General features: G+C 45.7%; 1 protein-coding gene across 1 annotated transcript in view; it reads right to left on the reverse strand.

The window, feature by feature from the left end:
* SRRM4 (serine/arginine repetitive matrix 4) overlaps positions 1-27,731 on the reverse strand; it is a 164,507-nt gene that overhangs the window by 45,568 nt on the left and 91,208 nt on the right. The window contains exon 2 of the mRNA XM_059893841.1: positions 4,822-4,968. Coding sequence (XP_059749824.1) covers positions 4,822-4,968 — 147 coding nt within the window. The remainder of the gene's footprint in view (positions 1-4,821; positions 4,969-27,731) is intronic.

Genomic DNA, 27,731 nt, shown 5'->3' on the forward strand with positions numbered 1-27,731 from the left:
TTGTCTTTTGTAATAATCTTTATTTTAAAGTCTATTTTGTCTGATATGCGATTGCTACTCCAGCTTTCTTTTGATTTCCATTTGCATGGAATATCTTTCTCCATCCCCTCACTTTCAGTCTGTATGTGTCCCTAGGCCTGAAGTGGGTCTCTTGTAGACAGCATACATATGGGTCTTGTTTTTGTATCCATTCAGCCAGTCTATGTCTTTTGGTGGGAGCATTTAATCCATTTACATTTAAGGTAATTATCGATATGTATGTTCCTATTACCATTTTCTTAACTGTTTTGGGTTTGTTATTAAAGGCCTTTTCCTTCTCTTGTGTTTCCTGCCTAGAGAAATTCCTTTAGCATTTGCTGAAAAGCTGGTTTGGTGGTGCTGAATTCTCTTAGCTTTTGCTTGTCTGTAAAGGTTTTAAGTTCTCCGTCGGATCTGAATGAGATCCTTGCTGGGTAGAGTAATCTTCGTTGTAGGTTTTTCCCTTTCACCACTTTAAATATGTTTTGCCACTCCTTTCTGGCTTGCAGAGTTTCCGCTGAAAGATCAGCTGTTAACCTTATGGGGATTCCCTTGTGTGTTATTTGTTGCTTTTCCCTTGCTGCTTTTAATATTTTTTCTTTGTATTTAATTTTTGATAGTTTGATTAATATGTGTCTTGGCATGCTTCTCCTTGGATTTATCCTGTATGGGACTCTCTGTGCTTCCTGGACTTGATTATTTCCTTTCCCATATTAGGGAAGTTTTCAACTATAATCTCTTCAAATATTTTCTCAGTCTGTTTCTTTCTCTCGTCTTCTTCTGGGACCCGTATAATTCGAATGTTGGTGTGTTTAATATTGTCTCAGAGGTCTCTAAGACTGTCCTCAATTCTTTTCATTCTTTTTTTCTTTATTCTGCTCTGTGGTAGTTATTTCCACTATTTTGTCTTCCAGGTCACTTATCCGTTCTTCTGCTTCAGTTATTCTGCTATTGATTACTTCTAGAGAATTTTTAATTTCATTTATTGTGTTGTTCATCATTGTTTGTTTGCTCTTTAGTTCTTCTAGGTCCTTGTTAAACGTTTCCTGTATTTTCTCCATTCTATTTCGAAGATTTTGGATCATCTTTACTATCATTATTCTGAATTCTTTTTCAGGTAGACTGCTTATTTCCTCTTCATTTGTTTGGTCTGGTGGGTTTTCACCTTGCTCTTTCATCTGCTGTGTGTTTTTCTGTCTTCTCATTTTGCTTAACTTACTGTGTTTGGGGTCTCCTTTTCACAGCCTGGAGGTTCATAGTTCCCGTTGTTTTTGGTGTCTGCCGCCAGTGGGTGAGGTTGGTTCAGTGGGTTGTGTAGGCTTCCTGGTGGAGGGGACTGGTGCCTGTGCTCTGGTGGATGAGGCTGGATCTTGTCTTTCTGGTGGGTAGGACTGCGTCCAGTGGTGTGTTTTGGGGTGTTTGTGACCTTAGTATGATTTTAGGCAGCCTCTCTGCTAACGGGTGGGGTTGCGTTCCTGTCTTGCTAGTTGTTTGGCATAGGGTGTCCAGCACTGTAGTTTGCTGGTTGTTGAGTGGAGCTGGGTCTTAGCGTTGAGATGGAGATCTCTGGAAGAGCTTTCGCTGTTTGATATTAAGTGGAGCCAGGAGGTCTCTGGTGGACCAGTGTCCTGAACTCGGCTCTCCCACCTCAAGAGGCACAGGCCTGACACCCGGCCGGAGCACCAAGACCCTGTCAGCCACACAGCAGCAGCTCTGTCCCTCACTGCGCCTCCTGGGTCATGGCCTGTCGGCTGCTGCTGAGCCCGTCTCCTGCTTCTACCTGTGGTAACCCCACAGGAGCAAGGGTAAGCAGACAGTCTCGAGAGGGTCTGCTGCTGAATGGTGGCCAGCCTCGTTCTCGTCCCTCAGCCCGGCAGCAATCCAGCAGCTGCAGTCGGGTCTCCTTTCTAACAAATCCTAAAGGGGTATTCAGATGACACCTTGTAGAACTTTCTGGGGATCAGGGTCAAAGAGCCTGTCAACATAGTGGTGACTGCTAGCTGTTACTTCCGAAAGGACGCTCATGCAGACTGGGGTCTCCGACAGGCACGCCATCTTGGTGTTATGATTTTTACTGTCTCATTCTACAGGCGAAGAAAACCAGGCTCAAGAGAGTTGAATTGCCTTGCTCACGGCTGCACAGTAAGGAAGTATCCGAGTTGGAATTTGAATCGAGGCCTGTGTGATTCCTAGCCTGAGAGCTTTCCCACAAAACCAGCTTTTCACACTTGTTTGTGTGGCTGATCTTTTGGAAGTTACTCAACTCTTTACAAAACATCATAAAATGCTGCCATAATTAATTCCATTCTAAGAATCTGGTATTTACAGTTAGTAGAAAAAAACGATACAGTGATTAGAATATATGTTAAGGTCTCCACATTGTCAGCCAATAAAAATCATATAGCCATATCTAGAACAGTTTCAAGAGAGTCACTTTTAGCAGGTTAAAAATAAAAATCATAGGGATTAAGTACCTAGCTACTTAACTACACTTACATGTTATATAAAGCACAAAACACAGCACACATATCCAGGAAGCAAACAGGCCTCTTGTGTAAGCACGGTAGGCCACTTCCAAATTTTTCCTTCAACGAGGGCTTGACACAGAGTAAGAACCTAATAAACATTTGTTGAGTGACCAAATGAGGGATGAATGGATGAAATAATTTAGACACTTGTTAAATCACCTTGTTTCATATAAACACTTCCCAGTGTAACAGCTGCCAGGAATTTGAGAAAAACTGAAAACATTTAAGGCATAAATGCCTAAGGAGAAAGAAAAGACCTTTTAAAAATGTGTCTTATAAAATAGAGAAAGATTTTATTGTTTCTGTCAATTACTGTCACTTCATTCTCATACCCCAGGGTCTCAGGGGAGCAAGGTTTGGGAACCACTATCCTAAACTCAGATTTAAGTGATGAGATAAAACCCAAAAGCCCTACAGAGAAAGACAAATATCATATGATATCATTTATTTGTGGACTCTAAAAAAATGATACAAATGAACTTATTTACAAAACAGAAATAGACTCACAAATATAGAAAACAAACTTATGGAGTGGGGTGGGAGCGGGGAGATAAATGGGGAGCTTGGGATTAACATATACACACTATATATAAAATAGGTAAACAACAGGGACCTACTGTACAGCACAGGGAACTAGAGTCAATATCTTGTAAAAACCTATAATGGAAAAGAATCTGAAAAAGAATATATATATATATATATCTGAATCATTTTACTGTACACTTGAAACTAAAACAACTTTGCAAATTAACTATACGTCAACAAAAATACTGTTAGGAAAAAAAAAAAGCCCTTGAATCTGGATGGATTTGATGTCTGTGAGGGGGGTAATTAACCCCCTCCCTAAATCCCAGATGCCTTTCCTCTACCTCTTTATTTTCCATGCACCAGTCTCCCAGGTGTGCCCTTGCACACAGTGGGGCGGTAGGGCCAGAATAGTGGTAAAGTGCACCACAGTGACATAAGGGGCGGTTAAACATGCAGCAGTTAAGTATGCAGCGGTCACATATACAGTGGTCCACTACACAGTGGTCAGATACGTGGAGGGAAAGTATGCAGCCGTAAAGAATGCTGGCTCCAGAAACGGACACACTTGGATTTGAACTACTGCTCTATTACTTCCTAGCTGGGCAGCCTCTATGAGTATCATTTTCATCATCTGTAAGATGGGTATAAAACATGAGACCTGTGTCCTAAGTTCGTTACAAGGAACGAGGGAGCTTACTCATGCGATGTGCCCTGGACCAGCACGGAGCAAGTTTACAGTAAATGTAGTGTCTATTATTATAATTATTATGATTTTGATTATCACTAGCAATAGGATTATCATCAATATTGTGGTTTTTACTCATGTCAGAGGGCAGGTCACAGATAGGGGAAGGGAGCAAGAGGCCTGGACACTGTACAATGAAATGGACGACACAGCATCATTTTTAGATTATCATGTCCAGAACCTTCTCTTCCGGCTCCATGAGACCCCAGCTAACATCTTAAGGTCCTCTTATATTCCAGGCTCACTGTCAGGATCTGTACACACCTGATCTGATTTAATCTTCACTTGACTTTGAGAATTAGATCTCAATATCCCCATTTTATAGTTGTGAAAACTGAGGCTCACACAAGAAAACAAACTTGCCCAAGGTCACTCAGTTAGTAAGTGATGGTGTGCAGGTTTGAACGCAAGTCCCTACAACACACTAAGTCTCCTTTGGCTGTCTAGGAGTCAATGATTTGAAAGTATGGAAATTCCCTTCCCCTCCCCTTCTCTCTCCATCTCTTGCAGCCTCTTATGGAAACAACTTTATTTTTTTTCTGTTTCCTGGGGATAATCCTCTGGAACTGATGTTGAACTTCACTTCTTCAAGCTGATAGGACTTAACTGTTTCTCCCTCATTGAAATCACGGCCTAACTAACTAAAGCCTGTAGCCAGCCTGGGTAGAGGGCAGCCTGGGTGGAGGAGCAGACTTCGGCCATGAGAGCTGCTCTGGCTTCCTAAGCCACTGCCTCAGGATTCAGGCTCTTAACTAGAGACTCCTGTTCATAAGCCTCAGGGGTCTATGTGTCCTCCGAAATGGTACACAGAATTTGGGGAGTATTCTCGGCATTCATAGCTTCCATCTAATTCTCAGATGGGTTTTGATCTGATTTAAGGATCTCAAAGAGGAACTTGCAAAAGCGAGAGGGGAAGAGTCGTCAGAGAGACAAACTTCATTTCTCCATCCTCAAGTTGAACTTCCCTGTTAGATTGAAGAGGGGAGCGGGGCAGGGTCTCACCCGTGTGCTCTGGCAGGACTGGCCTCCCGGCAGGCTTTGCCTCTCTCCCAGCTGTTGGAGCCCAAGACCTCAGTGGCCAGAGGCTGACTCAGCTTTTCCGAGGGTCCATCCTGAGCTGGGACCATGGGGCTGCTCTGGGGTTCTGTCCTATAGGGGAGGAAATAAGGAGGCAAAAGTGTTAGGATATGACAGAGATTCTTAATGTTCATCAAACATTCATAGATGTCAGAATATTTCCAACCTCCCTCGGAGTAAAGTTGGGGCCATAATACCATCAAGGGTCAATGGTCTCTGAATGGGAGAGATATGTATTGTTTCCAGTTTGAGGCAGTAAGATCTGTGTGTCATCTCCAGCTCTCTCTCCCTCTGTCACAGTGACTTTGGAGGCCACACATTCCAAAAGGTGAAGCTACTTGATGGAGGAGAGATGCCTGGACCACATCAGACTTTGCATGACAGAAATAAGCCTTAGTTAGGTTAAGCCACTGAGGTTTAGGGATTTATTTGTTACTGCGGCATAGCCTAGCCTAACCTGATTGAATCACAGGGAGAGGCTGGAAACCAGCATTTTACTTCCTTCCTCAAGACTTAATTGGAGGCCAAAGCAGTATAGGATTAGTTCAAACTCTCCTTTGCCATTTCTCTCCCACTTTTCTGCCTTATCTGTGTATGGCACAGAGACAGCTTCATTTAAACACTATCTTCACGATTTAGTAACTCTAGGTCCTGGGATCAGTCCCTCAACCTCTCCGAGCTGCAGTTTCCTCAACTATAAAATAGGGAATAATATCAGTCCGTATATTGTTGAGTTGTTGTGAAGATAAAATGAGATAATATAAGCAAACAGGAAGGCCTAAGAAATATCACTTCCCTTTCCCTTTACTTCTCTGTGAACCAAACCTCCCATTTGGTGTCCTTAGCAGGTGTGAGCTCACCTACTTGGGATGGCAGTTCCCATGAAGGCCTGAAGTTCTCTTCTCTGCCTCTGAGATGAGGTCCAAATAACACAGGGAAATTACCTGCGTCCCACCTCCTTCTCTGAGTCCCAGAGAGGGAAAGGAAGTTGCTTAGTTACTCAGCCTTTGAAGAAGCTGTCACTCAAGTCTCCTGGCTCCTGTCATTCAGAGTCAGGAGTCTGAGAGCCACAGGTGGATCTGGCACCATCCAGCGAGTATCCCTGCCTGCTCACCCTGCCTGCAAATCCCAGGTCAGGCACTGATCAAAGGCATTAGCATTTCTCCTGCACCGAGCTCCTGCAGCCAGTGCATCAAGATCGGTTTTATGACTCAGGATGAATGCACTTGATAAGCCCCCTGCTCCTTAGGGCTGCCAGGAGCGCAGGCCAAGCCTGGTCAATATTGAAGGAAGGGCAGCAAAACACATCCTCCTCTGTCAGCCGCTTATCGGTGCATCTTTAGAAGCAGAGCTGGGAGATACTTCAAGCCCAGGAAGGATGGAGATTCTAGTCGGGTCTGCCCAGCCCTCCTCACTGCCAACTCCATGCTACCAGAACTCCAGTTTTCCCTACACCCCTTCTCCCACGATGAGGGTTCCATTTCCATGTCTGCGTTCCCTCCGGTCTATCTGTGTGGAATGCCGCCCTGGCTCTTTTCAGATAACTCAAAGCTTGCAGTTTCTGCCCAGCCTCCAGCAAGGTTTGCCTCTTCCCACACTTGTCCTAGCCAAGGCTAACCCAACATTCACTAACGCCTATTCCCTGAGTGCCTGCAGTGTGTCCAGGCCAGTTCTAAGTCTGGTGATGCAGTGAACAAGACACAGGTGTTCCCCGAGATCATGGAGTTTAGATTACAGATGGAAAAGCAGGTAATAAACACACAAGAAAGTAACAATATGGCTTATTTGTTGGTAATAAGTTATGGAGAGAATAAATCAGTGGAATGGGGCTAGGAAATGGGAGCGGGTGACTGCTATTTCGTATACAGTAATCAGGGAAGGCCTTTTTTAGGAAGTAACAAGAGAGTGCAGACTTGAAGGATCAGAGACTAACCTTGCAGTTTGTGTTGGTTTTAAAATGTGTTCACAAATTCTTTGACACTCATACCATCAAAAGCTGAATCCTAGAAGATGTGATATATATATGATGGAATACTACTCAGCCATAAAGAAGAATGAAATAGTGCCTTTTGCAGCAACATGGATAGACCTAGAGATTACCATACTAAGTGAAGTAAGTCAGACAGAGAAAGAGAAATATCATATGATACCACTTATATGTGGAATCTAAAAAAACCGATACAAATAAACTTATTTACAAAACAGAAATAGACTCACAGACATAGAAAACAAACTTACGGTTACCAAAGGGGAAAGCAGGGGGAGGGAAAAATTAGGAGTTTGGGATTAACAGATACACACTACTATATAGAAAACAGATAAACAGCAAGGACCTACTGTATGGCACAGTGAACTATACTCAATATTTTGTAATAACCTATTTGGGAAAATAATCTGAAAAAGAATATCTATATATGTGTGTGTGTGTGTGTGTATACACACACACACACACACATATGATGGAATCACTTTGCTGTACACCTGAAACTAACACAATATTGTAAGTCAACTATACGTCAATAAAAAATAAATAAATTTTTTTTTTTTTTTTTTAATTCAGACAGAAAGTCACAAAAATTATACTCATCCTCATCAGTTCACTCAGTCCCATGTAATTAATTTTTTTTTTTTCATCTTGATCTTTTGTTAGCACTTTTATGAGTTCATCAGTTTTTCATTAGAGTTCTGAAAATGCTTATTCATTCAGTTCAGCAGTACAGTCCGTTACCAGAAACCTGTACTTGTCAGAGTCTTTTCCATGTATTTCTTGAAGATGAAACCCTTTTATAGGAACATATTTGCAAAATCATCAGAGTACACCCAGAACTGTCTGTAAATGACAAAAGACTTAAAAATGACCACGGTTAAAGATTTGATGACAGTTCATAATAATGCAGTTGACAAGAAAATTAGTTATTTCTGAGATATACATTTTAAAGTAATAACTAGGATTATTACTTATAACATTATACCAGAACATATAAGATTTTTAGAAATTTCATGTAATGTCTGAAACATTTATATTAACATATTTCCATACATATTTCCATACAAGTACAAATATAAGATTTTTAGAAATTTCATGTAATGTCTGAAACATTTATATTAACATATTTTTAAAAAGAGAAAAAAAAAAGCTGGAGCCTAATTTCCCCCCCTGTGAATACTGGATGGGCTAGTGACTCACTTTTAATGAACAGACTGAATTACAAGTGATGATATGTGACTTCCAAGACTAGGTCATGAAGGCAACTTCTGCCTCTTCCTCTTGGATTGATCACTTTGAGGGAAGCTGGTCGCCATGTTGTGAGGACACTCAAGCAGCCCTGTGGAGACGCCCATGTGACAGAACTGAGGCCTCCTGCCAACAGCCAGCACTACCAGCCATGTGACTGAGCCACCCTGGAAGTGGGTCCTCCAGCCGCAGTCAAGCCTTCAGATAAGATAGCAGCTGTGGCTGACATCTGACCACCATCTCATGAGAGTGCTGAGTCAGTCACCCAGCCAAACTCCTGACTCACAGAAACTGCAAAACATAACTGGTTATTGTTGTTTTAAGCCACAAAGATTTGGAGTATTTTGCTGCTCAGTAATATACAACTTCTACACAGGTATCTGCAATCAGTGGAAATATGTTCTAGGCAGAAGGAATAGCAAGTTCAAAGACACTTGGCATATACAAGGAATAGCAAGCAGGGGTTAGAGTGATAAGAGGAGAGATCAGAGATGAGGTCTTTGATGGGACCTAGGAATCTGTATTCCTAAAAAGTTCCTTGGGGGCCTCTGATACTGTGCCAGGTTTAGCAGAGCCTGGACTACATAGGTCATGGAAGACTTTTGGGTCCCATGTGGCTGAGATGGGTGATGATGTGGTCTGGCTTACATTTCAGAAGGTTCACTCCACTGGCTTAGGACACTCAAAGGAAGGGAAGAAAGAGATGGGGAGACTATTGCAATGACTTAGTGATCAGTGAGTTTATCAATGGATGCGTATTGCCCAGCAGAGTCTTGAGTTGGACACACACACAAGAATGGAATTTTGGACTTTCTGGAGCATTACAGGAAACCAAGACACAAATATGTGCCTGAGGCAACCCTGCACCAGGCAGAAACTGAGTTGATGTGAGGAGTTTGGCAGTGAATAAATACATGACAAATAGTGCTGGCATCGGATGGAAGGTCTCAGTGACTTGTGCTAATAGAGGCGTGGGTTATCCCCAGTGCAGGGAAAGCTGGGGGATACTACTGCCAGGCACTGACGGACAAGGCTTAAGGCAGGGACAATGTCTCATCCATCGCTGCCAGCAGCAGGGTGGAGAATCAGGGATGGAAACCCTGACAATGGTTTGATGAGCAGAGAGGTATAATGGAGTTGCTGCAGCTTACAGCTTGACACTCCCTGTTGTGGTAGTTCTTTTATTTTTCCAATAGCACTGGTCTCCCCTTCCTGGTGTTGAGTACCTCACCTGGGATTATAACACAAACAAAAACAGAATTAATTCTACCAGGCTGACAGGGAGTGGGGAGGGAAAGATGAAAGGAATCCTTCCTGATGTAACATTTAAGATTTTTAAAATGTGTTCTAATACTTTGCTTCTTAGCTTTTTTAAAACTGAAAGAGACCCAGGGATCACGTAGTCCAGGGTCTGCTAAACATGGCACAGTATCAGAGGCCCCTAAGGAACTTTTAAAAAATACAGATTCCTAGGTCCCATCATAGCCATAGTAAATCAGAGTCTCCAAGGATGAAACGTGGGAACCTGCAACTTAAAGAAACATCCCAGGTAATTACACCTTCTATTAGGTCAAGAATAAATCCAAACTGATTATCGGGTTTAAAAGGCTCTGAATGATCTGGCCTCTGTCCCTCTAGACCCCATCTCCTACCCTTCTCCCCGTCCCTTACTCTGCTTTGGCCACATGGCCTTCTCGCTGTTCCTCAAATGGAACAGGGCGCTTACTCAGAGCCTTTGCTCTTTCTGTTCCCTCCACCTGGTATGCTGTTCCTCCTCCAGCTATCTGCATGGCCGGCTCCTTCTCTGCACTCAAATGTCACCTCCTCAGAGAAGCCCTCCCTCATCCCCTTATGTAATCGTGCTGCTCTCATCACCGGCCACCACCACAGTGGCCTGCTGTGCCTTCCCTCCGTCACAGTACTTGTTACTATTTGAAATGACCATTTTACATGTTTATTTGCTAACCGTTTGTCTTCTGGACTAGAATGTAAGCTTCCTGAGAGTGGGAACTAGTCTCTTCTCTCATCACCGAATCCCCAAGGATCTAGTGCCTGGCATAGACAGCATGCCTTCTTGCTCAGGAAACATTTGTTGAATGAATGAATTTACAAATCAATTCTGATGACCAATCTCATGTGAGAACCACAGGTCAGATGCAACCTCTCCTCACATATAAAGAAGCAGAGGTCCAGGGAGAAGGACCAGTCTGAGGCCACACAGCACTTCAGTGGACTCAGACCTCAGCCATGGTACCTCCACCCCCTTAGCCCCACCCATCTTCCTTCTTTGCCTCCAGCTTTGCATCCTTGCAGGGCTTTAAGAAAAATTCTGTGTTCCATCCTTGCTGAGGAGTACAGGCAGCTGCCTCGTTTTTTCCACACAGTCCGTTGATGTTGCATTAAAAAAAATACTTAAAAGAAGGCGAGCTCTTCAGGGGACGGCTAAAACAGTGAAGTCAAAGGGCCAGTGCACTCCACTTCACAGAAGGAGGGAGGGAGCCACAAGTGCTGCATTCCTCAAGGCCTCCCCGCTGGGTTCCTGCTAATCAGCGACCTGGAGCTTAGATGCTGCTCTCCGTAGTCATGGCAACCAGCAGATTCCCAGCATCTGATAAGAGGGCTGAACTTTCCGCAAAGCTCCTGACTCCAACAAAGCTCTCACTCAGCCGGTTGGACGCCTCGAGCACTAGTGTGAGTTAAACACCGCTTGGGGAATCAGAGACAAACAATGGTGGAGGGGAGCGAGGACACCGGCCCCTGCCCAGCTCTGTGCAGAATGAGGAAACTGAGGTCCCAAGAAGAGAGGAGACTTGCCCAAGGCCACAGGGTGACTCACGTCAGAGCTTCAGCTTGAACTGTGGCCTTCTGACCCCCAGTCCAGTGCTCTTTCCACGTCCTTTGATCAAAACAACAGCCGGCATTTATCAAGCACCTACTCCGTGCCAGACACCGGGCTAAGCCCTCCTCTGCGTCGTCTCATGTAAGCTTCCAAAGAAACCCAGGAGCAGGCATGGCCACCTCCACTATACAGATGGAGAAATTGAGACCCAGGGGTAGTAAATGGCAAGAGCACCAGATGCCCTGCTTGTATATGAGAATCAGCTGAGAAAAAAGGAGAGCAATCTGGAAAACACTTTGAAAATATAAGGAAATAATAAGTGGGGGCATAGGGTGAATGTTAGTAATTTCCCTGTACGACAGGGATTTGCCTCATGTGTTTGGAGAAGGGGCTGTATCTCAAGCCTCTGGCCTGAATCTTATATTCCACAAATAGAAGTGGCACTTGGCCATTAGATTTGGGACATCCCTGACACTTACTTTCCCCATCCCACTAATAGCTTCTCCTGGGTGTAGAACACTTGCAAATCCAGTGTCTCAACAGACGCTGACAAGGCTTCTCGGTAAGGTACTCAGTTTGGTGAACTTATCCCCATTACTCACATGAAGACACTGAGACCTGGGGAGGCAAAGGAACTTGCTTCCCATCCAAGATTCTTGTTCTACACTTGCATCCAGGGCTGTGAATGATCCGCCCTTGTCGCTGCACTTAGCCAGACACCTACTGTCTCCCTGTTTCAGTAGAGGATGAAGGCGCAGACCCTCAGCTCACGGGTCCAGCAGAGAACCCAAGGTTTATCGTTGGGCTGAGCCAGCCCTTGGGCAAGATGGATTTGGCTAATTTGTGCCTTGGCTCCTGGGACTTCAGTCTGGGTCCTGTTAATATCCCGGCCTGACGTCTTGGTACCAAGTCCTTTTCAAGGTTAATTAAGCCTGGTTGGGGACACTCTGAGGGAGCTGTGATTCTTTGAGCTTTGCTATCACAATTGGAAAAAGTGTAGGAGCTTGGGGGAAGAGCAGGGATTCCAGAGAGCCACCGTGGGAGGCATCATCTGGATGTGGGAGCCACGATGCTCAGCTTAGTAAGAACTGAATAAGAAAGAACACAAGTTTTATGAGGCTGGCATTTCCCTCATTATTTCATTCATTTATTCAACAGCTGTTTACTGAACACCTACTTGGTATCAGATTTCAAGGACCCAAAGGTAACTAAAACTTATCTGTGTCCTCAAGGAATTTCCAGCCTGGAAGAGGAACACTGATTCCTCAACTGGGGATTACAATGTGGTATAGTAAGTTCTCTGATGGAGAGAAGCTCAGAGAACCATGGGACCACAGAAAGAGCACCTAATCCAGCCTGGGGAATATGGGCAGGTGGCTGTGAAAAGTTTCCTAAAAGACATATGGTAATTGGTCATGTGCAAAGGCCAGGCACCGAGACACAGCAATGGACTTCAAGGAACTGCAGAGGAAGTAGTAAGTTGGAAGAGATAGTTGGGGTGGAGGATGGAAGGTAAGAGTTGAGACTGGCTTATTTCACTTAGCATAATGCCCTTAAGGTCCATCCATGTTGTTACAAATGGCAGGGTTTCCTTCTTTTTATGGCTGAATTCCATTTAATCTATCTATCTATCTATCAGATATATATATATATGATATATATCACATTGTCTTTATCCATGGACACTTAGGTTGTTTCCATGTCTTGGCTATTGTAAATAATGCTGCAATGAATGTAGGAGAGCAGAAAAAAACAGGAGCTGAGACTAAGGAGGCAGACAGGGCTAGATTCTTCAGGGCCAAGTGGACAGGTGCTTCTCACACCTTCACGTGCATGTGAATCACCTGGGGATCTTGACAGAATGCAGATGCTGATTAAGTAGGTCTGGGTTAGGGCCTGAGCTTCTGCATTTCTAACCAATTCCCAGGTGATGTTATTGCTCCACAAACCATACTTTGAGTAGCCAGGTTGTAGATTTTACAAATGATTTGGACTGATCCAGCTTTCTAGCACCCTCTGCCCTCAGGCAACTGGTGAGAACGGTTTAGTTCAGTTCCCAGGGCTGAGAGCATGTGAGTGTGTGAACATGTTTATGTGTGCGTGGTAAACACTCTTGTATATCAAAAGCTGTCCAGTTCCTGGGGCTTCCCTGGTGGCGCAGCGGTTAAGAATCCTCCTGCCAATGCAGGGGACACGGGTTCAATCCCTGGTCCGGGAAGATCCCACATGCCGCGGAACCACTAAGCCCATGTACCACGACGACTGAGCCTGCGCTCTAGAGCCCACGAGCCACAGCTACTGAAGCCCGCGCGCCTAGAGCCCGTGCTCCGCAACAAGAGAAGCCGCCGCAGTGAGAAGCATGAGCACCGCAACGAAGAGTAGCCCCCGCTCGCCACAACTAGAGAAAAGCCCGTGTGCAGCAACGAAGACCCAACGCAGCCAAAAATAAAAAATAAAATAAATTAAAAAAAAAAACAAACCCATCCAGTTCCCAAGTTCAGGTCAGAAGACGAAAGAACCATATGGAGAAAACTCAGCTCAGCACTTCTTACCCGGCTCAGCCAGGCAGGTCAGGCCCCCAGCCCGCCTGGGGTTTGAACTCTCACCACAGAACACAAGCCTACTGCCTGCACTCCACCCCAAGTCCACCCAGTCATTTTGCCCTTCACAGGCTGGCCTGTCAATTGCCTATTTGCCTAGTGAGGGTTCAAAGTGCCAAGAAGGGGACTGAATCAGATTCTTGGGGTTGTCTGAATTCCAAAATGTTGTGGTTTCCCACTTGACCACGTTGTGAAGGGTAATCAGGTGATGCTGGGAAAGGGCAGAGGTCCTGCAGTTCTACTGACCTGGCTTCATGCCCTGATTCTACCCAGCTGTGTCACCACAAGAAAAAAGAACACCTCTCGCTCCAGCCCAGGGGCAACTGCAAGACCTTTCTATCAGCTGGAATTGCAGACAGGGTTTGGACTTCTCCATGGAGGGAAAATTGCTGATTAGATTTTCTTGCCCTGGGAGGGATTGTGCTAGATGAGCCCCTTTTGGGCATCAGTACGGCTACTGCTAGAGGAGGCGTCAAGCAAGCAAGATCTGCTGGGAAGAGGGAAGAAGCCCTCAGCCTTAAAGGAAACCTTCAGTCCGGAGCAGGAGGAGCCTTGGTTCAAGAGCTGAGAGAGTAACAACCGGTCCCAGGAGGTGCTGTCAGGGACCGTTCATGTATCCTTCATTCAGCCACCGACTCAACAAATATTTATTGAGCACCTACTATCTGTGGGGCATGTTCTAGGCACTGGAGACACAGCAGAGAATGAGACAGAAAAAACTCTCTACCTGGCGGAGCTTGCATTCTCCTGGGATGGGCAGAGGGAGGAGGAGAGCAGAAAATAAGCAGAAGTGCACGGTAACTATGGAGCGTATTGGAAGGCAAAGAAAGCTATTTAAAAAAGAAAGAAAGAAAGAAAGGGAGACGGATAAGGGGAACTGAAAGTGCTACCAGGAGGGGGACGTGGTTTCAGATGGTGTGATCAGAGAAGGTTTCACTGAGAAGGGAACATTTGAGTGAGACTTGAAGATGATGAGGGAGTGAGCCTGGGAAAGAGCAAGGCAGGCAGAGAGCACAGCCAACGCAAAGGCCCTGAAGTTGGAACATACTAGATACACTGAGGCTGGAAGTGAGGCAGCAAAGGGGACAAGAGGAGGGGGTGATGTCAGAAGGGTAAGGAGGGCTCAGATCGTGTCCTGGTGGGCTATTGCAGGGCCTTGGCTTTTCCTCTGAGCGAGGTGAGATGCCGTTGGAGGGTTCTAAGCAGAGAAGCGATGTAATCTGACTTAGGTTTTAAAGGATCTCTTTGGCAGCCTGCTGAGCGTGGACAGCCAGGGAGCTGGGATTAATGCAGGAAGACCCGTGAGGAGATTACTGCAGCAACCCACAGGAGAGGAGATGAGGGCCGGGATCAGTGTTATCGCTGCTGTAGTGGCAAGAAACGGTCGGTTTCTGGACAGATACTGAAGTTGGAATCAACCAAGTTTGCTCATGGGTGACTCCAAGGGTTCTGGTCTGAGCAACGGGGATCGATGAGCTGCCGTTGACTGGGCGGGGACAGGTGCACGTGAGGGGTGTTTTGTAAGGGTTCCCCAGAGCTCAGTTCTGGACATGTTAGTTTTGAGACGCTAATTAGACACCCCCTCGTGGAGATGGCAGGTGGGCAGTTGGATACAGGAGACTGAAGTTCAGAGAAGACATTAGCGCTGGGGAAAAGCCCTTGAGTGATGTTAGCATTTAGATGGTGTTGAAAGCCAGAAGATTGGATCTTCTGGGGAGTAACCGGGAGCACGTGGCTAGAGTGAGGTGGGAAACTGAGGACGAAGGTAAGCTCTGAGGGAGTTGTACCGGCGGGGTTTCAGAATAACAAAATGGCTCGATAGAAGCGTCCCAGCCTGGCGGACTGGCTCTTAAAATATACTCATAAAATGATTCCTCCAATTCATTCCTTTAGATGCAGTGATTCATTTATTGTTTATGCATGCATTCATCTATTTCTTCATTAGCTATTCATTTATCCACTGATTCATTAATCACTCATTCACTCATCTGCTAAGCATTACTTTACTTCTGGTGGAGGGTCATTTCAAGATGATCCAGACATGAGTCTTTCCCTCAAGAAGCTCACAGGCCAGAGGAAGACATGGGGTAGGGACATAAGAAACTCTCATGCGGGGTGAAAGTGACCCAAGAGAGGAGAAGTCCTCAGTAGAGACAGGGCACCAGTGCCTGCAGGAAACAAGACAGGTGGCACAGAGGGGGCTGAGCTGCTTGTCCGGGGAGGGCTGCCAGAGCACAGTGGCTAGATTTCTCACACTGGCCCTGCCTGGGCACTCACCATGCCCAAAGGCACGACCCTGGGCGAGTCTTTTCACCTCTCTGGTGAAATCACAAGTTGTCTGCACCTCACAGGACGGTTGTGAGGATGAAATGGCACGATGCACGCCCAGCACTTAGTTTCTGGCACACGGCGGCACTTTAAATATCAGGGAGAGATCACATTGTTCACCAGCCTCACTGCTCATTCCGATTCCCTTTCACCAAACAGCTCAAGACAAGGGATTCTGGGAAGGGAAAGGGCAGGGAGGTCAGGGGGCATTGAGTGTCCCCGGAGACCCTCTCTACACTGGGGCCTTGCTCCCCACCACCAAGCTGAGTGGCTACCCATTCGCTGCTGTGTCCCGGCTTCTCTCTCTCAATAGCCCAGGGGTGAATTTATCTCCTCCTGTCCTCCCGGGACAACCAACTGGACCCTTTCATCAGCTGGAACTACAGAGGTGGGGGTGGTGATGAGGGAGGGCATCGGGGAGCGTGGTGCAGTTGGGACTTTGTGTCCCTGCAGACACACACAACACACACGTCCCCCCTTCCTGGGGCTGAGGTTTGGTAGAAAATTCCTAACAAGCGGAGAGTAAGCTACCGCTAAAATCTGCAGAGAGGACAGAGCGGACTAGCCACAAATCTCGATGGCAGGCGGTGAGCAGGCAGCAAGCTCCGGAGGTCTGGGCTCGTTAGTTTTAAAATAACACAGCAGAGAAGTGAGATAAAGGGCTTCAGTGGGGGAAGCTGTCAGACACCTCGCCTTACGCTGTTGGAACCACCCGAGGGGCCCCATCTCTCCTCCTGGGTTTCAGAAACAGAGATTGCAGGCTGGGGCAGCGGCTGTGTTGCCTGATCACAGAGCCAGAACTTATCAGAGCTAAGCCAGCCCTTGGAACTCTACCCAGGAGAAGCTGAGGTCCAGAGAGGGGCCAGCGCTACATTCCAGACACTCGGCGAGTTTGGGGCTGAGCAGGGACCACCAATCAGTTCTTCTGCAGCTGTAGTGAAAGCTGTTGCTCAGATCTTGGTGTGAGTGTTGGCTACAAATACCTCACAGGCACCCCTTCCAAGAAGGTTATATCCACCCCTGGCGGGTGGCGAGGCATCCCATAGCCAACGACTCACTTGGGAGTACAAACGACCTTCCCCCTTGCGGCAAGGTAATACAATTCACACTCTAGAGCTCCCTGTGGGATCAGGCTGAGGCTAGAGTCTAGCTGAAACTACATCTTTTCATAGCTTTCTGTACTGCCCTAGCTTGCTTCCTCACTCCCTTTCTCCTGAGAGCACACCCTCAATAAGTCTGTGCACCCAAATCGCTGTCTCAGGCTTAATTTCTTGTGAATTCCATCGAAGACAGACCCAGACCAAGTTTTCCTCTACCAAACTACTAAATGCAAAACAATAGTTAAGTACTGTATTTGTTCAAACAGACATGGGTTTGAAGCTCTGCTTTGCTACTTCCAGGCTATGTTTACCCAGCAGAAGTTACTTAGTATCATTAAACCTTCAATGTTTCCCCAGCTGAGGATGGCAAATGTTCATGGGTATGTTAATATTACCTGTCTCATAAGACGGTTGTAAAATGTTTAGCACATTTTATGGACACATAACAAATGCCCAATGTATGTTATTTGATGAAGCTATTTGACGTTATTTGATGATGATGGTGATGAGGAGGAGGAGGAGGAGGAGGAGGAGGATGGCGGCAGAATGAGTAGACAGGTTGGTCCAATCACAACTCCACCAATCAGCAGAAAGCTCTCAAAAGACTCCACCTCTGAAGTTCCCGCACCAATCATCAGTGAGTTCTCAAATCACACCCTTCCCATTCATCCTCCTTTAGGCTTGTCCCAGAGGCCCCTCCTTTGCCATTATCATTCTTCCCTGACAAAGGACTTCCTGTGGGAGAGAGGGAACTCTGGAGAGACCAGTCCTCTGTCTTTACCCGGAAGTGACCATTTCTCAGTGCCAGCCCAGGCATCCAGCTGTACCACCTGTAGAAAATGGCTCCTCCAAAGTAATTCTGATGAAGGAGTTGATGGGAAAGGTCTGTCCCTCTGCTGGGATTTTTACCTGCCTTCTAAAAGTCAGACCTTTATCTTTAGTAGGCAGTCAGCTTCAAGACTATCTCCCACCAACCCTGATGGGTCCCCGGGCTCCAGGAGGGCTTGGGATGGTGGGGAAGGATTGTGGCAGGGACGGCTAGGAGCCCCCAGCACGTGGGCAGAGGGCTTTTTCAGCTCTGCGGTGTCTCTGCCGGCCACAGACAGCACCTAAGCAACCGGGAGCCACAAGGAGCACTGGAATCAGGCAGACTGCAGCCTGAAAGCTGGTTTTGCTGTTTTCAAGCTGTGATCTTGAACGAGTCACTTCATCTCTCTTCTGCAGAACGGGGTAAATGGTAGTGTCCAGCTCGTAGAGGTGATGCACGTAAAGTGCTTAACACCATTCCTGGTGCAGAGTAAGCGCTTCATCAATGTTAGCTGTCACTGTAACTGGAATTATTCATTGTAAATCGCCTTCGGGGCAGAGTCTCTCAACTTCGCTGTCTGCTCCAGCCCACCCCTGACCCCACTGCCCACTTCCCCATAGAAATAAATTCTGCACTCTCTTTGCTCCAAGATATTGCAGCATACCCTTGACCAAGGTCCCTCATCTATTTAAGCCTCAGTTTTCTCATTTTTAAAATGGGGATAATACCTTACGTATTGGTGTAGTGGTGGGAAATATATAGTTATTACACTAAGCACAATGTCTTACTATTATAATTGCAATTAGCACTGAAAGAGACTTGGTAGCTCCCATCAGAGGAAGAAGTTCTGCTTGGTGAGGAGCCTTATGGATCATTCTTTCACAGTCATCTTTGAGGAGTGCATAGCTTTCAACCTGCCTGGAATACCTTGGGACCCTGAAGACGGGGGACTGGCCCCAGTGACCTCTGAAAAGCCTGTCCAATTCAAAGATTTCTGTGAGTCAGATTCTCCTCTGGGTCTAAGTCGTCCCCATCTCTTTGCCTCTTTCTGAACACATTGGGGTGGCACAGTAGGGACCCACATGGCCCATTCACCCCCAGTTTAAGGATGAGAGTTGTCACCTCTAAACAGTTTCTGAGTTCCTAGGTGGGAGCATGGGTATACCAACTTCTTCAACTCACTGTGTTACAGTAAAGGGACCTCATACTTACTGAGAACCTACATTGTGCCAACACCTCATCAGATATTTAAAACGCATTGTTTCATTTAAGTCCCATAATAAGCCCTTGAGGTGGGAATTGTTAAGGGTTGTTTTTAGATGAGAAAAACAGAGGCTCAGAAAGGTATAGTGACTTGCCTAAGGACACACAGCAAGTGAGGGAGCCCAGAGTTCTCAAGGAACTGTAGCTGGGTGTCCCTGGTCTCCAGACTGAGGATGGCCACACAGTTCAGCTTTTGGTGTCACTATGTCTCTTCCACTGTGACCATGTCTCCACCTCCCCCATGCTGACTGGTGTTCTGTCTTCTTCCTATTTGCTCTCCTGCACCCGGTCCCCCGGCTGCTGTCTGCACAGTCTATTGATGGAGACAATCAATCAGCCAGCTTGCTCAGACAGCTAAAAAACACCCCATTGACCAATTTTCCCTCCAGCGCCTTTCCGCGGACCATGAAACCTCACTAATTTGGAATTTGCAATGATTTCTGACATAGAACCTGCATTTCTCATTCTGGTTAAAAAAAAAAAATGAATGAAATGATATCCCATGGACCCCTGCGGGCTTCTGAGCAAGGTCCTGGCAGCCAAGAGGCCCTGTTTCCACCCCCTTTCTCTTTGTTCCTTCTGGTTTCTTCCACCTGCACCCATTTCTAGGTTGGATTATAACTGATGGCACTATTATAAAGGCTAATACTACTAGTAATAACAGCAGGTATTCATGAAGCACCAGCTACGTGCCAGCACTGTTCTAAAGGCTTTGCATTTGTTTGCTTTGATAATCCTCACCACAGTTATTTGAGGCTGGTACAGTGATCAACCCCATTTTACCAATGAAAACACTGAGGCAAGAGGAGATCCCGATAATTGGGGGTGGAGGTGGAATTTGAAGCCAAGCAGTCTGTTTCCAGAACCCATGGTCTTAACCCCTTCCCCCACTGTGCCTCTAGGGCTGAGCACTATGGGGGCCACTTGTGGACCCCTTGGACCCCAACAGTGCTTCCTGCTTTGGGCCTCTGAAAGCACCATGCAATGGGACAAGAAAATGTCGTGTCCTTCTATAGATGTGTGACGGTGTGTTGAGCCGGGGATTGGAAGTCAGTGGAAAAGCTGCCTCCCGACTTGTGTCCCCAAGGACTCTACCGAGTGAGAGGCACAGAGCCTTCAAAAGAAACTGGTGGCGAGGGGTTTGAGAAGGATCTTTCCTAAGTTCAGAATCCTGTTTTAGAGTGTTGATTGCCCTTAGGGGTCAACCATCTAACCAAAGCCCTGGTTTCTTTCTACAGATATTTTGCTCTATGCTGATAGAGATGCAAAATGCAACTGGAAAGCTATGTGCTGTCCCACTTGCCCCTTTCCTGTGCAAAGGCCCTGTGGCATCCTTTTGCATAGGCCCAGAGTGGACTTGCCTTTGTGGATTTGCAGTAGGGCATCCTCTTTTTTATGGGGGGAAACGCTGCCCACTCCGGTTGCCTTGGAATACAGTTTAAATGGAAAAGAAAGACCATGCCATTAAAAAAAATTCATTGAAATGACTTGATTCTGCCAATTACCCATTTGGTGGCGTTTAGACAGAGCCTTGGTTCCTGGTACGAATCTCTCAGCCCCTCTGGTAGGACCTGAGGCCTAAAACAAGTGCGGGGGGTCTGGCAGGACTGAGGCAAAGGCCTTTAAACTAGTCCAACACTCCTCGACCGTGACAAAGCTGTCTTCCTGGTCACTGTATTTATGGTCGCATTTTTACTTGCAGCCAGCTAAGACTCTGCACATGAATGAATATATATGATGTGTCCAGAGGTGTGTGTATAAGGCGGGTAGAGCCTGGACCCCGGTGTTCTCAATGTCAAGATGCGCCATGTGGCAGCTCAGAAGTGTCCAGGGTGGCCGGAGAATTCGTTGTGCGAACTGGAACACTTGGAGGATCAAAAGGGGCACAGACGGTAGATACGCAGGATCTGTGGTCACCCTGGCTATCTCCCTTTTCTGACCTTGAGACTCGAGTGTCCAGCTGTCTCCTCTCCCTCTCCTCCCAGAAGTCCTATTGGCTCCAGAGACTCACCTGTCCAAACCTCAACACATCGCCACCCCCACCACCTGTTCTCCAGCTCCACCTTCTACCTTCTTAGGCAAGCAGCAACCGGCCATCCCCCCGGACCCCCTCTTTCTCTCACTCTCATATCCAGCCCATCAGCAGATCTTGACCATTTCAATTTCAAAACATCTCAGCATCCATCTCCTCTCCATCTCCACTGCCACCTCCCTGGTCCAAGGCCTCATCATCTCTCACCCAGACAACTGCAACGGCTTCCTCGTTCACTCTGGCCCCGCCCCGCCCACTCTCCATGCAGCAGGCAGGGTTCTCTTCCAAAACGCAGATTCAATCACATCACTTCCGTCTTCAGAGCCCCAAGAAGCAAGTCCAAACTCCCTGATGTGGCTCTCATGGGCCTTCAAGGTCCACAGCCCCAGCTGACCTCTCCTGGTGTGTCATGCTCCGCTGCTCTCTCACTCACCGTGCGCAAACCATCTGACATCCCTGCACAGCCCTGTACAGCCCCTGTGTCCAGATGCAGCAGAGCATGAAACTTAAGGGCGCGGCCTGGTGCCAGATCGATGGGTTCAAACCCTTGTCCTGCCACTCTGTGACCTTCAGCAATTGACTTCACCTCTCTGGGCCTCAGAACTTCATCTATAAGATGTGGATAATAAGAGTACCTGCCTCATAGGGTTATTTCAGGGATTAACAGTGAATACATGTAAAGCTCTTAGAACAGTGGTTATTTCTTACTAATTAGGAAATGGCATCACTCACCTTGCCTCCTTCAAACTGCCCATTTTTCCTCCTGTCCATTCTTCTGATTTCAACCTACAATGCCACCTCATCCAGGAAGACTTTCCTGACTACTGAGACCGTTTATATACCTTCTCTATGCTCACAATATCCTTTACTGAAATTGTCAGTTTAAATCTCTGTTCCCGTCCCCTGGACTGTGAAGCCTTTGAGACAGAACCTGAACATTTTGCAGCACTGTGTCCTCGGCACCTGGAAGGTGCCAGGCCCATAGCGTCTTCAGTAAATATTGGTTGAATGGGAGAACTGACTGGATAAATAGCCCAATCAAGCCAGCGAGGAAGAGGTTAACTGAGGGGACAGGCAGTGGATGGCAGTGTATCTCACTGTCAGTGTGGCTACAGATAGCCGCTTGGGACGGTTCCCAAGTCCCAGGACGCCGGCATTTGTAATAGAAATTTCTCCAAGATGGGCAGGTACTGAGGGCAGCCGGTCGCCCCTGAGGATGCTGCACACTGAGAAGGAGCATGGGTCTCCCTGGGTTTCCTGCTGTAGATGCCCCGCTGTTCCCCTTCCCACCGTCCAGGCCACTAGCTCCTCAGCTCCAGGGGTCAGAGGACAAACCAATCCCTCTGCTTGGTGTTCAGGAGCCCCTCCCCCCACTGACCTCTCCTCCGGGTATTCCCCCCCCAAAACCAGTCAGACTCTCTGAACCCACAGACCTGGGTTCCAGTCCCAGCTTTGCCACATACTAGTTATGTGGCCTTGGGCAAACGAATTCACCTCTCTGTGCCTCGGTTTCCCCACCCATAAAATGGAAAGCATAATAGTGCCTACATCACAGGGCTGTGATGGGGATTCAGTGAGGTCATGCATTTTGTGATGTGCACGGTACGTGGCAAGAGTGCAGTACTGCTTTTCCGGACTTCTAAAAGATGACTCTAAATTCCATGTCTTTATCAGTCAGCTAGACAGTCCCAGCTGCTATATTCACAGAGATACAATCAAACAGGGAAAATACATTAAAATAAATAAATAAATAAATTCCATGTCTTGTTTGCACTGTTCTCCCCACTTGAGATGCCTTCCCCCTGTGTCCCTGCATGGCCAAGCCTCCTGGGTGGGTCTCCGCTGTGCATCTAGACACCCCAGCTGCTCTTCTGTCCTCTGGTGCAGACCCACGGCCATGGTGGACACCCGGAATGTTCTGGGCAGCTGCACTGTCAGCTTGGCTCTGGGCCCAGTAAGTCTGAGCCCTTTTCTGAAGAATCAGCTGGCCAGCAAATGCCCCTGGCTATGCTGGGAGCAGGACCATTCCCTTCTATGCAGCCCTAGAGATGTGACCCCAGCGTCCCTGGCAGGGAAGCGGGGAGGGAGGCAGGGAATGAAGGAGCCACTAACATGTGGACCTGGAGCCTAATCCTGCTGGAGAGCCCTGGGAACCAGCGTAGACACACAACTCCGAGTTCTTGCGCCTGAGGCACCTGGAGAATTTACCCTTCAACTCCCATCAGTCCTGACTGAAGGCTACTCCCCAGGGGCAATAACTCCTGCCCTGTGTCTGGGTGGAGTGGGCTTGGTGGCTGGAGAGAGCCCTCAGGTAGAGTCTCAGGTCCTGTTAGTTGGAAGTCAGGTTGGCATCCTCAGGAATGGTGGGCACTGAGGGGACACGGGCAGAGAAATAGCAACATCACCAGTTCTGCCAGGCCTAGGCACTGAGTGGTGCCTGGAGGGCTGCAGTCACGGCCACACCCCAGAAAAAGGCCAACCACCAGGCAAAGCCCAATTTCCCTGGAACTTTCACAAGGTGGGGTCCTGAATACCAGGAAATACCGGACTTCACTCCTTTGTCAAATCCTCCCTTCTTGCCTCCCTCCCTTCCTACTTTCTTTCTTTTTTTTAAAATTAATTTTTATTGGAGTATAGTTGATTTACAATGTTGTGTTAGTTTCTGCTCTACAGCAAAGTGAATCAGTTATACATATACATATATCCACTCTTTTTTAGATTCTATTCCCATATAGGTCATTACAGAGTACTGAGTAGAGTTCCCTGTGCTATACAGTAGATTCTTATTAGTTATCTACATCATATATAGTAGTGTGTATATGTCAATCCTCTTGAAGCTTTTTTTTTTAATTTTTGAATTTTATTTATTTTTTTATACAGCAGGTTCTTATTAATCATCAATTTTATACACATCAGTGTATACATGTCAATCCCAACAGCCCAATTCATCACACCACCACCCCCAACCCCCTGCCGCTTTCCCCGCTTGGTGTCCATACGTTTGTTCTCTACATCTGCGTCTCAACTTCTGCCCTGCAAACCGATTCATCTGTACCATTTTTCTAGGTTCAACATACATGCGCTAATATACGATATTTGTTTTTCTCTTTCTGACTTACTTCACTCTGTATGACAGTCTCTAGATCCATCCACGTCTCAACAAATGACTCAATTTCGTTCCTTTTTATGGCTGAGTAATATTCCATTGTACATATGTACCGCCTCTTCTTTATCCATTCATCTGTCGATGGGCATTTAGGTTGCTTCCATGACGTGGCTATTGTAAATAGTGCTGCAATGAACATTGGGGTGCATGACTCTTTTTGAATTATGGTTTTCTCCGGGTATACGCCCAGTAGTGGGACTGCTGGATCATATGGTAATTCTTTTAGTTTTTTAAGGAACCTCCATACTGTTCTCCATAGTGGCTGTATCAATTTACATTCCCACCAACAGTGCAAGAGGGTTCCCTTTTCTCCACACCCTCTCCAGCATTTGTTGTTTGTAGATTTTCTGATGATGCCCATTCTAACTGGTGTGAGGTGATACCTCATTGTAGTTTTGATTTGCATTTCTCTAATAATTAGTGATGTTGAGCAGCTTTTCATGTGCTTCTTAGCCATCTGTATGTGTTCTTTGGAGAAATGTCTATTTAGGTCTTGTGCCCATTTTTGGATTGGGTTATTTGTTTCTTTAATATTGAGCTGCATGAGCTGTTTATATATTTTGGAGATTAATCCTTTGTCCGTTGAGTCGTTTGCAAATATTTTCTCCCATTCTGAGGGCTGTCTTTTCGTCTTGTTTATGGTTTCCTTTGCTGTGCAAAAGCTTTGAAGTTTCATTAGGTCCCATTTGTTTATTTTTCTTTTTATTTCCATTACTCTAGGAGGTGGATCAAAAAAGATCTTGCGGGCTTCCCTGGTGGCGCAGTGGTTGAGAATCTGCCTGCCAATGCAGGGGACACGGGTTCGAGCCCTGGTCTGGGAAGATCCCACATGCCACGGAGCAACTAGGCCCGCGAGCCACAACTGCTGAGCCTGCGCGTCTGGGGCCTGTGCTCCGCAACAAGAGAGGCCGCGATGGTGAGAGGCCAGCGCACTGCGATGAAGAGTGGCCCCCGCTTGCCGCAAATAGAGAAAGCCCTCGCACAGAAACGATGACCCAACACAGCCATAAATAAATAAATAAATAAATAAAAATTAAAAAAAAAAAAAGATCTTGCTGTGATTTATGTCGGAGTGTTCTTCCTATGTTTTGTTCTAAGAGTTTTATAGTGTCCAGTCTTACATTTAGGTCTCAAATCCATTTTGAGTTTATTTTTGTGTATGGTGTTAGGGAGTGTTCTAATTTCATTCTTTTACATGTAGCTGTCCAGTTTTCCCAGCACCACTTTTTGAAGAGACTGTCTTTTCTACATTGTATATCCTTGCCTCCTTTGTCATAGATTAGTTGACCATAGGTGCGTGGGTTTATCTCTGGGCTTTCTATCTTGTTTCATTGATCTATGTTTCTGTTTTGGGGCCAGTACCATATTGTCTTGATACTGTATCTTTGTAGTACAGTCTGAAGTCAGGGAGTCTGATTCCTCCAGCTCCGTTTTTTTCCCTCAAGACTGCTGTGGCTATTCGAGGTCTTTTGTGTCTCCATACAAATTTTAAGATTTGTTGTTCTAGTTCTGTAAAAAATGCCATTGGTAATTTGATAGGGATTGCATTGAATCTGTAGATTGCTTTGGGTAGTACAGTCATTTTCACAATATTGATTCTTCCAATCCAAGAACATGGTATATCTCTCCAGCTGTTGGTATCATCTTTAATTTCTTTCAACAGTGTCTCATAGTTTTCTGCATACAGGTCTTTTGTTTCCCTAGGTAGGTTTATTCCTAGGTATTTTATTCTTTTTGTTGCAGTGGTAAATAGGAGTGTTTCCTTAATTTCTCTTTCAGATTTTTCATCATTAGTGTATAGGAATGCAAGAGATTTCTGTGCATTAATTTGGTATCCTGCAACTTACCAAATTCATTGATTAGCTCTAGTAGTTTTCTGGTGGCATCTTTGGGATTCTCTATGTATAGTATCATGTCATCTGCAAACAGTGACAGTTTTACTTCTTCTTTTCCAATTTGTATTCCTTTTATTTCTTATTCTTCTCTGATTGCCGTGGCTAGGACTTCCAAAACTATGTTGAATAATAGTGGTGAGAGTGGACATCCTTGTCTTGTTCCTGATCTTAGAGGAAATGCTTTCAGTTTTTCACCATTGAGAATGATGTTTGCTGTGGGTTTGTCATATATGGCCTTTATTATGTTGAGGTAGGTTCCCTCTATGCCCACTTTCTGGAGAGTTTTTATCATAAATGGGTGGTGAATTTTGTCAAAAGCTTTTTCTGCATCTATTGAGATGATCATATGGTTTTTATTCTTCAACTTGTTAATAGGGTGTATCACATTGATTGATTTGCGTGTGTTGAAGAATCCTTGCATCCCTGGGATAAATCCCACTTGATCATGGTGTATGACCTTTTAACATGTTGTTGGATTCTGTTTGCTAGTATTTTGTTGAGGATTTTTGCATCTATATTCATCAGTGATATTGGTCTGTAATTTTCTTTTTTTGTAGTGTCTTTGTCTGGTTTTGGTATCAGGGTGATGGTGGCCTCATAGAATGAGTTTGGGAGTGTTTCTTCCTCTGCAATTTTTTGGAAGAGTTTGAGAAGGATGGGTGTTAGCTCTTCTCTAAATGTTTGATAGAATTCACCTGTGAAGCCATCTGGTCCTGGACTTTTGTTTGTTGGAAGATTTTTAATCACAGTTTCAATTTCATTACTTGTGATTGGTCTGTTCATATTTTCTATTTCTTCCTGGTTGCGTCCTGGAAGGTTATACCTTTCTAAGAATTTGTCCATTTCTTCCAGGTTGTCCATGTTGTTGGCATAGAGTTGCTTGTAGTAGTCTCAGGATGCTTTGTATTTCTGCAGTGTCTGTTGTAACTTCTCCTTTTTCATTTCTAATTTTATTGATTTGAGTCCTCTCCCTCTTTTTCTTGATGAGTCTGGGTAATGGTTTATCAATTTTGTTTCTCTCTCAAAGAACCAGCTTTTAGTTTTATTGATCTTTGCTATTGTTTTCTTTGTTTCTATTTCATTTATTTCTGCTCTGACCTTTATGATTTCTTTCCTTCTGCTAACTTTGGGTTTTGTTTGTTCTTCTTTCTCTAGTTCCTTTAGGTGTAAGGTTAGATTGTTGATTTGAGATTTTTCTTGTTTCTTGAGGTAGGCTTGTATAGGTATAAACTTCCCTCTTAGAACTGCTTTTGCTGCATCCCATAGGTTTTGGATCGTTGTGTTTTCATTGTCATTTGTCTCTCGGTATTTTTTGATTCCCTCTTTGATTTCTTCAGTGATCTCTTGGTTATTTAGTAACGTATTGTTTAGCCTTCATGTGTTCGTGTTTTTTACATTTTTTTCCCTGTAACTCATTTCTAATCTCATAGCACTGTGGTTGGAAAAGATGCTTGATATGATTTCAATTTTCTTAAATTTACTGAGGCTTGATTTGTGACCCAAGATGTGATCTATCCTGGAGAATGTTCTGTGTGCACTTGAGAAGAAAGTGTAATCTGCTGTTTTTGG

This window comes from Balaenoptera ricei, chromosome 14, assembly GCF_028023285.1.
Source record: "Balaenoptera ricei isolate mBalRic1 chromosome 14, mBalRic1.hap2, whole genome shotgun sequence".
In the NCBI taxonomy this organism is placed as follows: domain Eukaryota; kingdom Metazoa; phylum Chordata; class Mammalia; order Artiodactyla; family Balaenopteridae; genus Balaenoptera; species Balaenoptera ricei.